Below are 12381 nucleotides of genomic sequence, written 5' to 3'. Positions count from 1 at the left end.
GAACTGGGGAAGGAAACGCGGGTTTGGGACATGCCGGATCCATAAAAAACTTGATCCAGATGGAGCAACCCTGGGGGGAACAGAGACCCCCCCAGCTCCGCTTCGGATACTGGAATGGTTTTGGCGGTGGGAAGCTAAAAAAAGCCTTTTTAGCCTCTAAAAGAGGAGTCGGACGTACAGCCCTGGGACGGGCACCCGAATTCCATCCACTGACCCCTGGGATGGGCACCCAGAGTTTGTCCGTCAGTCCCTGAGGTGGGCACCCAAAGCCCAGCGATGGATCCCGGGGGGTCGGCGCCTCCCCGGCAGGACCCCCCCGCTCAGGGCCGCGCCCCCTCCAGCAGCTCCCTGCGCAGGTGGCTCTGCAGGTGCTTCTGCAGCGCCGAGCGGGACACGAAGCTCTTGGCGCAGCGGGAGCAGGGGTAGGGCTTCTCGCCGGTGTGGATGCGCCGGTGGATGACCAGGCTGGAGTTGGCTCGGAAGCTCTTCCCGCACTCGCTGCAGCCGAACGGCTTCTCCCCGGTGTGGACGCGCCGGTGCCGCCGCAGCGCGGCCCCGTCCCGGAACGCCTTCCCGCACTCCTCGCACGCGGGGCGGCGGCGCTTGTGGGGCCGCGGGGGCTCCGGGGGGGCGGCCGGGACCCCCGGGACGCTCCCGGGAGTGTCCCCGAGGGGCCGCGGGGGCTCCGGGCCGCTCCCGGGGCTGTCCCTGAGGGGTCGCGGGACCCCCGGGACGCTCCCGGGGCTGTCCCCGAGGGGTCGCGGGACCCCCGGGCCGCTCCCGGGGCTGTCCCCGAGGGGCCGCGGGACCCCCGGGCCGCTGCCGGGGCTGTCCCCGAGGGGCCGCGGGACCCCCGGGCCGCTGCCGGGGCTGTCCCCGAGGGGCCGCCGGCGGTGCGGGCAGGGCGCGGCCGCTCCGCCGGGGCCGCAGTCGGGGCAGGGCGCGGGCGCGGCTCCCGCGGGCCCGTCCCGGTGCGTTTTGCGGTGCTTGCTGAGCGATTTGACGGCCATGAAGGCCTTGCCGCAGTCGGGGCACTCGTAGGGGCGCTCCCCGGTGTGGATGCGGCGGTGCGCCACCAGCGCGGGGTGCGACGAGAGGCTCTTGCCGCAGTGCGAGCAGATGAAGCCGCCGCCGTGCTGCGCCTGCCGGTGCTTGCTGAGCGACTTGGAGGCCATGAAGGCCTTGCCGCAGTCCGGGCAGGCGAACGGGCGCTCCCCGGTGTGGATGCGCCGGTGGGTGACCAGGGACGCCTTGGACGTGAGCGTTTTGCCGCAGTCCGGGCAGCGCAGGGCGCCGTCCAGGTGGACGCGGCGGTGCTTGTGCAGCGAGCGGGCGGACGCGAAGCGCTTGGGGCAGGAGCGGCACTTGTGCGGCCGCGGCTGGCACGGCGTGCCCAGGTGCTCCCGCAGCGCGGCCCCGCACGGGAAGGCGCTGCGGCAGCGGAAGCAGCTGAAGGGGGCCCCGCCCGGGTGGGCGCGCAGGTGGCGGCTCAGGGACGAGCCCGAGGTGAAGCTTTTCCCGCAGAGCTCGCAGGTGGGGCGGGCCGGCTCCGGGGGGTCCCGCCGGGGCGTCCCCCGAGCCTCCTCCGAGTCCTCGTCCCGGGAGCTCTCGGCCTCGGCAGCGCTGAGCCAGCCGTCATCTGCGGGCGTGGGGAAAGGGGGGAAATGGGGGGAAATGGGGGAAAAATGGGGGGAAATGGGGGGAAAAGGGGGGGAAATGGGGGGAAATGGGGGGGAAATGGGGATAAATGGGGGGGAAATGGGGGGGGAATGGGGGAAATGGGGGGAAATGGGGGAAAAATGGGGGGGAATGGGGGGAAAGGGGGGAAATGGGGGGGAATGGGGGGGAAATGGGGGGAAAATGGGGGGGAATGGGGGGGAAAAATGGGGGGGAAATGGGGGAAAATGGGGGGAAATGGGGGAAAAATGGGGGGGAAAATGAGGGGGGAAAATGAGGGGGAAAAATGGGGGAAATGGGGGGAAATGGGGGGGAAAAATGGGGGGGAAATGGGGGGGAAATGGGGGAAATGGGGGGAAATGGGGGAAAAATGGGGGGGAAAATGAGGGGGAAAAATGGGGGAAATGGGGGGAAATGGGGGGGAAATGGGGGGGAAGGGGGGGGAAAAGGGGGAAAAATGGGGAGAAAAGGGGGAAAATGGGAGGAAAAAGGTGTTTGTGCCCAGAGATGGCTGGGCACGGGACTCGGGAGGAGAGCGCCGTGGAAAGGATTCGGTGCAGCCCAAAAGACGCTCGGAACGCTCCGAAAAGGGATTGAAGCGCCCCGAAGGAGCAAAAAATCAGCCCCGAAAGGGCTTCAAGCGCCGCGAAGGGGGTGGAAGGCTGGAAAAGGGGCTGAGGTGCCCCCAAAAACGGCTCAATCGCCCCAAAAAAGGGACCGAAGCGCCCGAGGAGGGTTTGAAACGCTCCAAAAGGGGTTGAAACGTCCCCGGAAGGGATCGAATCGCCCCAAAAACTGCACTGAGGTGCCCCGAAAGGGAGTGAACCGCCCCAAAAAGGGGCTGCCTTGGCCCCCCACCCCACAGCCGCACCAGTTCCCCCCAGTTCCCCCCAGTTCCCCCCAGTGCCGCCCCCCAGCGCCCCCCCAAATCCCTCACCTGAGGCGCCGGAGCCCCCCCAGGCCCCCCAGAGCCGCAGGAGGGGCCTCGCCCACTCTTCCTCCTCCTCCTCCTCTTCCTCGTCCGGGCCGGGACCCCCCCAGACCCCGCCCGGGGGGGCCCAGCCGGGGGCTCCTGCGGGGGGAGGGGAGGGGTCGGCGGAGCCCCCGGGACCGGAGAGCGGGGGGGGATTTGGGGGGAATTGGGGGGGATTCGGGGGGGATTCGGAGGGGATTCGGGGGGATTCGGGGGGAATTGGGGGGATTCGGGGGGAATTGGGGGGATTCGGGGGGATTCGGAGGGGATTCGGGGGGATTCGGGGGGATTCGGAGGGGATTCGGGGGGATTCGGGGGGATTCGGGGGGATTCGGGGGGAATTGGGGGGATTCGGGGGGATTCGGGGGGATTCGGGGGGATTCGGAGGGGATTCGGGGGGATTCGGGGGGATTCGGAGGGGATTCGGGGGGATTCGGAGGGGATTCGGGGGGATTCGGAGGGGATTCGGAGGGGATTCGGGGGGATTCGGGGGGATTCGGAGGGGATTCGGGGGGATTCGGAGGGGATTCGGGGGGATTCGGAGGGGATTCGGGGGGATTCGGAGGGATTTGGGGGTCGGTACCTTCGGGGGGCCCGGGAAGGGGGGACTTGGGGCGATTTTGGGGGGATTTGGGGCGGTTTGGGGGGATTTGGGGGGGATTCGGGGGGATTTGGGGCGGTTTGGGGGGGATTTGGGGGGATTCGGGGCGATTTTGGGGGGGATTTCGGGGGGATTTCGGGGGGATTTGGGGGTCGGTACCTTCGGGGGGGATTTGGGGCGGTTTGGGGGGGATTTCGGGGGGATTTGGGGGTCGGTACCTTCGGGGGGGATTCGGGGCGGTTTGGGGGGGATTTCGGGGGGATTTCGGGGGGATTTGGGGGTCGGTACCTTCGGGGGCCCCGGGGGGGGGCTCGGTGCTGACCGTCACCTCCTGCAGCACCTCCGGCACCTGCGGAGGAAACGCGGAAAAGGCGCAAAAGACGCAAAATATAAAATAAAATAAAATAAAAAATCAAAAAACGACCAAAAAGCATCCAAAGAAAGGAAGCGTAAAAAAAAAAATAAAAATAGAAGAAAATAGAAAAAATAGCGGAGGGAGAAATAAACGGCGAGAGAGAAAAACGGGAAATTCAAAGTGAAGTGAAATTAAAAATCCCAAAGCGAAATAAAATGAAAAAAAACCCGATGAAGTGACATGAAAGGAAAGAAAAGAGCAGGAAATAAAATAAAGTTAAATTAAACTAAGCGAGATAACGAGAACTAAAGTAAGAAAGTTAAAATTCAAGTGGAATAAAATAAGAAGAGATAAAATAAAGAAAAAACGAAATAAAGCAAGGCAAGACGCACTAATTTGAAATGAAATAAAATTAAGGTAAAATGAAACAAAATAAAGTGAAATAAAACGAAGTAAAGCGAGAGAACATAAAACATAATAAAATAAAATAAAATAAAATAAAATAAAATAAAATAAAATAAAATAAAGTAAAATAAAATAAAATAAAATAAAATAAAATAAAATAAAATAAAATAAAATAAAATAAAATAAAATAAAATAAAATCCAGAACTGAAGCTTTTCAAACAAACTTTTAAAACCCGAATTTAGAGACAAAAAAAGGGAAAAAAAAACTTTTTTTTTTTTTTTTCCAAAAATACGGAAAATAAAGAAATAAATGTTAAAAAAGTTTCAAAAAATTCAAAAGTTGAACCCCGGGGGTGCGGAGCCGCCTCCCCCCAACTCCAGCAGCCCCCCCGCGCCCCCCAACCCTACCTGCGGCTCGGCCATGGCGGGGGGGGCGCGGGGGAGGGTTTGGGGGGTCCGGGGGGTCTCGGGGGGGTCCCGAACTCCCGGAGCGGCTCCGGGACCTGCGGGCGCCGGGGGAGGGGCGGGAGGGGGCGGCCCCGGGGGGCAGTGACGTCATCGCAACGTCACGGCCGCGCTGGGACCCCCCGGGGGGGGGGGGGTAAGGCGGGGGGGAATCCAGGAGGGAATTGGGGGGGGAGGTGGGGATATCGTGGGGATGTCGTGGGGATATCGTGGGAATGTCCTGGGAATATCGTGGGAATACCGTGGGGATGTCGTGGGGATATCGTGGGGATATCGTGGGGATATCGTGGGGATATCGTGGGGATGTCCTGGGGATATCGTGGGGATGTCGTGGGGATATCGTGGGGATATCGTGGGGATGTCCTGGGGATATCGTGGGGATGTCGTGGGGATATCGTGGGGATATCCTGGGGATGCCGTGGTCTCGTGGAGGGGCCTCGGGGATGGAGGAGACCCCCGTGCAGGGAGGGGACGAGCGGCGGGGGTTTGGGGTCCCGAGAGGAAAGGGTTAACGCGGACACCCGGAATTTGGCCATCGCCGCCTCCCCTCCCCCCGGCAGGTGACAACGACCCCCCGCGCGCCGAGCTCGCCCCGGGCCCTTTCCCGATGGTCCATCAGCCGCTCCCGATGGGCCATCGAGCGCGGCCGCCCCCGGAGGAATTCCCGCCCAAATCCCGGAGCCCGCAGGGGGAGAAATGGGGAGATTTCCTGCGAATTCCCCCGGGTTTGGGTCCGTCCCGCCGGGAAAAGGGGGGGAGGTCCCGGGGATCCCCCCCGAAACTCCCGGGAATGTCCCGGGGGGAGCGAACCGGAGCGGGACATCCCCGGCTCTGTCCCCGGGCTGGGAGCGGGGGGACACGGGGGGACACGGGGGGGACACGGGGGAGACACGGGGGGACAGGGGGGGGACACGGGGGGACACGGGGGGGACACGGGGGGGACACCTGGCAACACCTGGGGACACCTGGGGACACCTGGAAACATCTGGGGACACCTGGAGACACCTGGGGATACCGGGGGGGGGGACAGCTGGGGACACCTGGGGATACCGGGGGATACCTGGGGATACCCGGGGATACCTGGGATCACCTGGGAACACCTGGGGACACCTGGGGATACCTGGGGACACCTGGGGACACCTGGGGATACCTGGAGACACCTGGGGACACCTGGGGACAGCTGGGGATACCTGGAGACACCTGGGGACACCTGGGGACAGCTGGGGGGCACGGGGGGGGCACGGGGGGGCACGGGGCTTTTCCCTTCCCTGAGCCGGGGGGAACCGGGAATGGGGAAAGAATCGGGAATGGGGAAAATCGGGGAATCGGGATTGGGGGAAATCGGGAAAATCGGGATTGGGGGAAATCGGGAAAATCGGGATTGGGGGAAATCGGGATTGGGGGAAAATCGGGGAATCGGGATTGGGGGAAATCGGGATTGGGGGAAATCGGGAAGTCGGGATTGGGGGAAATCGGGATTGGGGGAAATCGGGATTGGGGGAATACAGCTTGGGATGGGGAGAGCAAAATGACGGGTGATGGAAATGAATGAGGGAAGGAAGGAACGAATGAAGGAATGAATGAAGGAATGCAGGAACGAACGAACGAACGAAGGAATGAATGAATGAATGAATGAATGAAGGAACGAACGGGACCGCCGGGGTGTTCCCAGGTGAGGCAGAGCAGCGCCCGCTTTGAGCCCGGCAGTTGGGATTTGGGGAATTATCTCGGTTTTGCCGCGTCCTTCCCTCCCCCGGCCCCGGCCCCATCCCCAGATCCCCCCGAAGGCTCCGGGAGCGGCGGCTCCGGCCGGGACAATTCAGATTTATGGGACGTTTAAAGCGTTTGCGCCTTCTCTTTTTGTGTTTAACGCTTCTCTTTCATTGCAATTCGGGTTTTCCTTTAAACCCACTTCCCGCTGCGGTTTTTCCTCGTTCCCCGTTTCTGTCGGGGTTTTATCCGCTCTTTCTCTCCGGTTTGATTTTCATTCCGTCTCACTTGAGGGATTTTTCACTTTCATTCCGTTTTCCGCAGTTCGCTTTTAATAGCGTTTATTGTATAATTTCCGATTAATTTTAATTTTTCTATTATTATTTTCTATTTAATTTCCTAATTAAGCTTTTGTTTCGTTTTTAACTCGTTCCGCCCCCCTCGGGGGGGCTTCCCCCCGGGAAGCTCCAAAATCGCTCAAAACCGGGCGCGGCTCGAGGGCGTTTATTCAGCGCGGGGGGGTCCCGGGGAGGTTTTGGGGTCCGGGGGGGTCCCGGGGAGGTTTTGGGGTCCGGGGGGTCCCGAGGAGGTTTTGGGGGGGTCCGGGGGGGTCTCAGTCCTCCTTGCCCGGAACCACCGTCGTCCTCTCAGCCGCGGGGGGCGGGGGGGTCGCTGGGGGGGGGGGGGAGGAGGGGTCAGCGGTGACCTTTGACCTCAGCCCCCCTCCCCCCCCCCCTTGTTAGGCCGGTCACTCTCCCCTCCCCCCCCTCCCCCCCCGTGCCCCCAAGGCCCCCCATGAGTGCCCCCCCCCTCCCCTGGGGGTTCCCCCCCTCCCCTGGGGGTTCCCCCCCCCATGGGACCCCCCCGGGACCCCTCCCCAGCTGCGGTGTCGCCCCCGCGGCTCCCGGGTCCCTCCCCTGTCATTGTCCCCTCCCTCCCTGCTGTGTCCCCCCCCCGGGACCCCCACTCACCTCCGTGCCCCCCCCAGAGGCCCTTGAGGACCCCCCAGCCCCAGCGCAGGAGGTTCAGCAGGCACTGGACACCGGCACACATCCCTGGGGACACGGGGGGGACACGGGGGGGACACGGGGGGGGACACGGTGGGGACAGCGCCGAGGGGACACAGCCCCCGCCCCGCCCTGTGCCCCCCGCCCGGGCTCTGCCTGTCCCCCATGTCCCCGTCCTTGTCCTTGCCCTTATCCCTGTCCCCTCTGTCCCCTCCTGTCCCCCCACTGTCCCCCCTCTGTCCCCCCACTGTCCCCCCTCTGTCCCCCCTCTGTCCCCTCTGTCCCCTCTGTCCCCCCTCTGTCCCCTCTGTCCCCTCTGTCCCCTCCTGTCCCTCTGTCCCCATCCTGTCCCCATCCTGTCCCCCCTGTCCCCTCTGTCCCCTCTCTGTCCCCTCTGTCTCCTCCTGTCCCCTCTGTCCCCTCTGTCCCTCTGTCCCCTCTGTCCCCATCCTGTCCCCTCTCTGTCCCCTCCTGTCCCCCCTCTGTCCCCTCCTGTCCCCTCCTGTCCCCTCCTGTCCCCTCTCTGTCCCCTCCTGTCCCCCCTCTGTCTCCTCCTGTCCCCTCCTGTCCCCTCTGTCCCCACTGTCCCCTCTGTCCCCCCTCTGTCCCCTCTGTCCCCATCCTGTCCCCTCTGTCCCCTCTGTCCCCCTGTCCCTCCTCTGTCCCCTCCCTGTCCCCTCTCTGTCCCCTCTCTGTCCCCTCTGTCCCCTCTGTCCCCGCTGTCCCCTCCTGTCCCCTCTGTCCCCTCTCTGTCCCCTCTCTGTCCCCATCCTGTCCCCTTTGTCCCCGCTGTCCCCTCCTGTCCCCTCTGTCCCCTCCCTGTCCCCTCTGTCCCCTCCTGTCCATCTGTCCCCTCTGTCCCTCTGTCCCCTCTGTCCCCTCTGTCCCTGTGCTCTCATCTCCACATCGCTCCTGTCCCAGCCCTGTCCCCACATCCTGTCCCCTCCTGTCCCCACCCTGTCCCTGTCCCACCCCCGCATTCCTGATGTCCCCGTGTCCCTGTCCCTGTCCCCGTGTCCCTGTCCCTGTCCCTGTCCCCGTGTCCCTGTCCCTGTCCCTGTCCCTGTTCCCGTGTCCCTGTCCCTGTCCCTGTCCCCACAGCCCTGCCAATGTCCCCGTGTCCCTGTCCCTGTCCCCATGTCCCTGTCCCTGTCCCCGTGTCCCTGCCAATGTCCCTGTGTCCCTGTCCCTGTCCCCGTGTCCCTGTCCCTGTTCCTGTCCCCACAGCCCTGCCAATGTCCCCGTGTCCCTGTCCCTGTCCCTGTTCCCGTGTCCCTGTTCCCGTGTCCCTGTCCCCGTGTCCCTGTCCCTGTCCCTGTCCCCACAGCCCTGCCAATGTCCCTGACCAGTGCCCACACTGTCCCCAACCCTGTCCCCTTGTCCTCATCCCTGTCCCCTCATCCCTGTCCCCGATGTCCCCAAGGTCCCCGAGGTCCCCGATGTCCCCGATGTCCCCGAGGTCCCCGGTCCCTGTCCCCGATGTCCCCGATGTCCCCAAGGTCCCCGATGTCCCCGAGGTCCCCGATGTCGCCGATGTCCCCGATGTCCCCGATGTCCCCGGTCCCTGTCCCCGAGGTCCCCGATGTCCCCGAGGTCCCCGGTCCCTGTCCCCACTCACCGACAGCTCCGTCAGTGCCGGGGTGGCCCCGGGGCCGCCCTTAAATCCCCGCAGCAGCCGGGAGGTGACAGGGAGGTGACAGGGAGGTGACAGGGAGGTGACAGGGGCAGGTGACAGGGGCAGGTGACAGGGGCAGGTGACAGCGGCAGGTGACAGGTCGGTGACACGCCGGTGACACGCCGGTGCCATCACCGGCAGCGGGGCCGGTTCTCCCGGTCCCCACCCGGCCCTGCGTGGGAGGGGGTGGCCGGGGAGGGGACACGGGACCGACACGGGGACAGGGGACACGTGGGGGACAGGGGACATGGGGGGGACAGGGGACACGGGGGGGACACGGGGGGGGACAGGGGACACGGGGGGGACAGGGGACACGTGGGGGACAGGGGACACGGCGGGGACACGGGGGGGGACAGGGGACACGGGGGGGACAGGGGACACGGGGGGGACACGGGGGGGACAGGAGACACGTGGGGGACAGGGGACAATGGGGGGGACACGGGGGGGGGATATGGGGGTACCAGAGAGGACATGGGGACACTGGGAGGGGGGGGACACGGGGACACTGGGGGGACATGGGTACACGGGGGGGGACAGGGGGACATTATGGGGACAATGGGGGGGACACAGGGACAATGGGGGGACACAGGGACACCAGAGAGGACACGGGGACAATGGGGGGACACGGGGACACTGGGGGGACACGGGGACAATGGGGGGACACGGGGGGGACAATGGGGGACACGGGGACATTGGGGGGACACGGGGACAATGGAGGGACACGGGGACACTGGGGGGACACGGGGACACTGGGGGGACATGGGGACAATGGGGGGGACACGGGGACACTGGGGGGGACACGGGGACACTGGGGGGGACACGGGGACATGGGGGGGACACGGGGACACTGGGGGGGACACGGGGACAATGGGGGGGACACAGGGACATTGGGGGGGACACAGGGACACTGGGGGGGGCACGGGGACACTGGGGGGGACACGGGGACAATGGGGGGGACACGGGGACATGATGGGGACATGGGGACAATGGGGGGACACGGGGACACTGGGGGGGACACGGGGACACGGGGACAATGGGGGGACACGGGGACAATGGGGGGGACACGGGGACACTGGGGGGACATGGGGACACTGGGGGGACACGGGGACAATGGGGGGACACGGGGACAATGGGGGGGACACGGGGACACTGCGGGGGACACGGGGACAGGGGTGATGTGGGGAATTGGGGCCATGGGGATGCAGAGGGAAGATGGAGAGATTGGGATGGGGGGATGTGGGGACATTGGGGGACACGGGGACAGCGGCTGGGAGGTCCTGGGGGTCCAAAGGGGGTCACGGAGGGGTCACAGGGGGGTCCCTGGGGGTCACTGGGGGTCCCTGGGGGTCACTGGGGGTCACTGGGAGTCCCAGGAGGGTCACAGGGGGTCCCTGGGGGTCCCAGGAGGGTCCCCGGGGGTCCCTGGGGGTCCCAGGGGTCACCGGGCTCACGGGACCCCCGTGTCCCCGTGTCCCCGTGTCCCCGTGACCCCTGACCCGGCGCGGGGGCGGGTGAATCATTTCCCGCCACCCCCGCGGGGGCGGGACCTGGCGGGGTGGGCGTGGTCCCGATGAGTGGGCGGGTTTTTTGTGGGCAAGGGGGCGGGGCCAGCGGAGAACGCGGGCGGGGATTGGGCGGTGGGCGGGGCCTCGGCGGCCGCGGGGGGGGCGTGGCCGGCGGCGGAAGGGGGCGGGGCCTGCGTGGCGCGCGCCGGGCGGGCAGCGATGGTGAGCGGGGTGGGGGGGGGGGGCCGGGGGGGGATTTTGGGGTCCCCGGGGGGGGTTTGGGGTCCCGGGGGGGGGTTGGGGCCCCTCCCCGCGACTGCGGATCCCCCCGAGCCCCCCCCGTGTCCCCCCGGCCTCCTCCGGCCCTTCCGGAACCCCTCCGATCCCCCCCCGGGACCCCCGCCACCCCCTCGTGTCCCCCCCGGGCCCCCCCGTGTGTCCCCCCCGTGTCGCCGGGACCCCCCTGACCCCCCCTGTGCCCCCCCAGCTCTTCTACTCCTTCTTCAAGTCCCTGGTGGGGAAGGACGTGGTGGTGGAGCTCAAGAACGACCTGAGGTGAGGGGGGGGCTCGGGAGCCCCAGGACCCCCCCGGGGCGACCCCCGAGACCCCCAGAGAGACCCCCAGGGACCTCAAGGAGCTCCCGGTACCCCCATTGTCCCCCCCCCGAGAATCCCCCTCCCCAAACCCCCCTCCCCAAAACCCCCCCCGGGACCCCCCAGAACTTCCAGCGCCCAAATCCCCCCCAAAACCCCCAAAATCCCCCCCAAAACCCCCCAGAATACCCCCAGAATCCCCCCGTGTCTCTCCTCAGCATCTGCGGGACGCTGCACTCCGTGGATCAGGTGAGTGGGGGTCTCTGGGGGGGTCTGGGGGTCTCGGGGGGACTCTGGGGGGTCCCTGGGGGGTCTCGGGGGGTCCCTGGGGGTCCCTGGGGGGGGTCTCTGGGGGTCTCTGAGGGACTCTGGGGGTCCCTGAGAGGGCTCTGGGGGGTTCTGGGAGGGCTCTGAAGGGCTCTGGGGGTCCCTGGGGGGGTCTGAGGGTCCCTGGGGGGGTCTCTGAGGGGCTCTGGGGGTCCCTGGGGGGTCTCTGGGGGTCTCTGAGGGGCTCTGGAGGGTTCTGGGAGGGCTCTGAGGGGCTCTGGGGGTCCCTGGGGGGGGTCTGAGGGGCTCTGGGGGTCTCGGGGGGGCTCTGGGGGTCTCTGAGGGGCTCTGGGGGTCCCTGGGGGAGTCTGAGGGTCCCTGGGGGGGTCTCTGAGGGGCTCTGGGGGTCCAGGGGGGGCTCTGGGGGTCTCTGAGGGGCTCTGGGGGTCCCTGGGGGGTCTCTGGGGGTCTCTGACCCCCCCTGCACCCCCCCAGTACCTGAACATCAAACTGACCGACATCAGCGTCACGGACCCCGAGAAGTACCCGCACATGGTGAGGCTCGGGGGGCTCGGGGGGGTGATTTTGGGGTGTTTGGGGGGGCTCTGGGCCCTCTCGGGGGTCTCGGGGGTCTCAGGGGTCTGGGCCCCCCCAGCTCTCGGTGAAGAACTGCTTCATCCGCGGCTCCGTGGTGCGCTACGTCCAGCTCCCGGCCGACGAGGTGGACACGCAGCTGCTGCAGGACGCGGCGCGCAAGGAGGCGCTGCAGCAGAAGCAGTGACCCCCCCCGAACCCGGGGGGACCCCTCCCCAAATCCGGGGGGACCCCTCCTCAAAGCCGGGGGGGGGACACCCCCGGCCCTTTTCCACAGCCGCAATAAATGCCCGGCCCCTGCCGTGTTCTCTGTGTGTGTCTCTCCCGGGAGGCTGGGGATGGTTTGGGGGGGTTTTGGGGTGGTTTTTGGGGGGGTTTTGGGGGGTTTTGGGGGTCTCCGAACCCCATTTTTTGGGGTGGCGGAGGTTTGGGCACCGCCGCTCCGCTGGGGGGCGCTGAGCGCGGCGGGGGCGGCGCTCGCTCCGCGGGGCTCGGCGGCACCGGAAGCCCCGCCCAGGCTGGCGGGCGGCAGCCAATGGCAGCGCGGGGCGG

General features: G+C 66.3%; 1 protein-coding gene and 1 long non-coding RNA gene across 2 annotated transcripts; one reads left to right on the top strand and one right to left on the bottom strand.

Moving 5' to 3' along the window:
- Positions 1–6511: 6511 nt before the first annotated feature.
- LOC147647863 (uncharacterized) lies at positions 6512–7243 on the bottom strand. The gene is made up of 2 exons (XR_015281355.1): positions 7159–7243; positions 6512–6859 (listed from the first exon to the last, which is right to left on the bottom strand). It is a non-coding gene; the product is annotated as an uncharacterized LOC147647863 (long non-coding RNA).
- Positions 7244–8633: 1390 nt separating this feature from the next.
- Positions 8634–12130, top strand: LSM2 (LSM2 homolog, U6 small nuclear RNA and mRNA degradation associated). Its single transcript, XM_086870691.1, has 6 exons — positions 8634–8747; positions 10468–10596; positions 10862–10929; positions 11187–11217; positions 11731–11790; positions 11891–12130. The coding sequence occupies exons 1-6, from the start codon at positions 8634–8636 to the stop codon at positions 12014–12016; spliced, it is 528 nt and encodes a 175-aa protein (XP_086726817.1). The 3' UTR covers positions 12017–12130.
- Positions 12131–12381: the final 251 nt, after the last annotated feature.

This window comes from Cyanistes caeruleus, chromosome 33, assembly GCF_971803275.1.
Source record: "Cyanistes caeruleus chromosome 33, bCyaCae1.hap1.1, whole genome shotgun sequence".
Lineage (NCBI taxonomy): Eukaryota > Metazoa > Chordata > Aves > Passeriformes > Paridae > Cyanistes > Cyanistes caeruleus.
Note: the sequence above shows the minus strand (reverse complement) of the source record. Positions and strands in the feature narration are given on the sequence as shown.

Coding starts and splice junctions, on each gene's coding strand:
- LSM2 (XM_086870691.1), top strand. CDS start 8,634: ATGTCCCCGATGTCCCCGAGGTCCCCGGTCCCTGTCCCCGATGTCCCC. Junction 10,597..10,861: donor GCGCCGGGCGGGCAGCGATG/GTGAGCGGGGTG, acceptor GTGCCCCCCCAG/CTCTTCTACTCCTTCTTCAA. Junction 10,930..11,186: donor GAGCTCAAGAACGACCTGAG/GTGAGGGGGGGG, acceptor GTCTCTCCTCAG/CATCTGCGGGACGCTGCACT.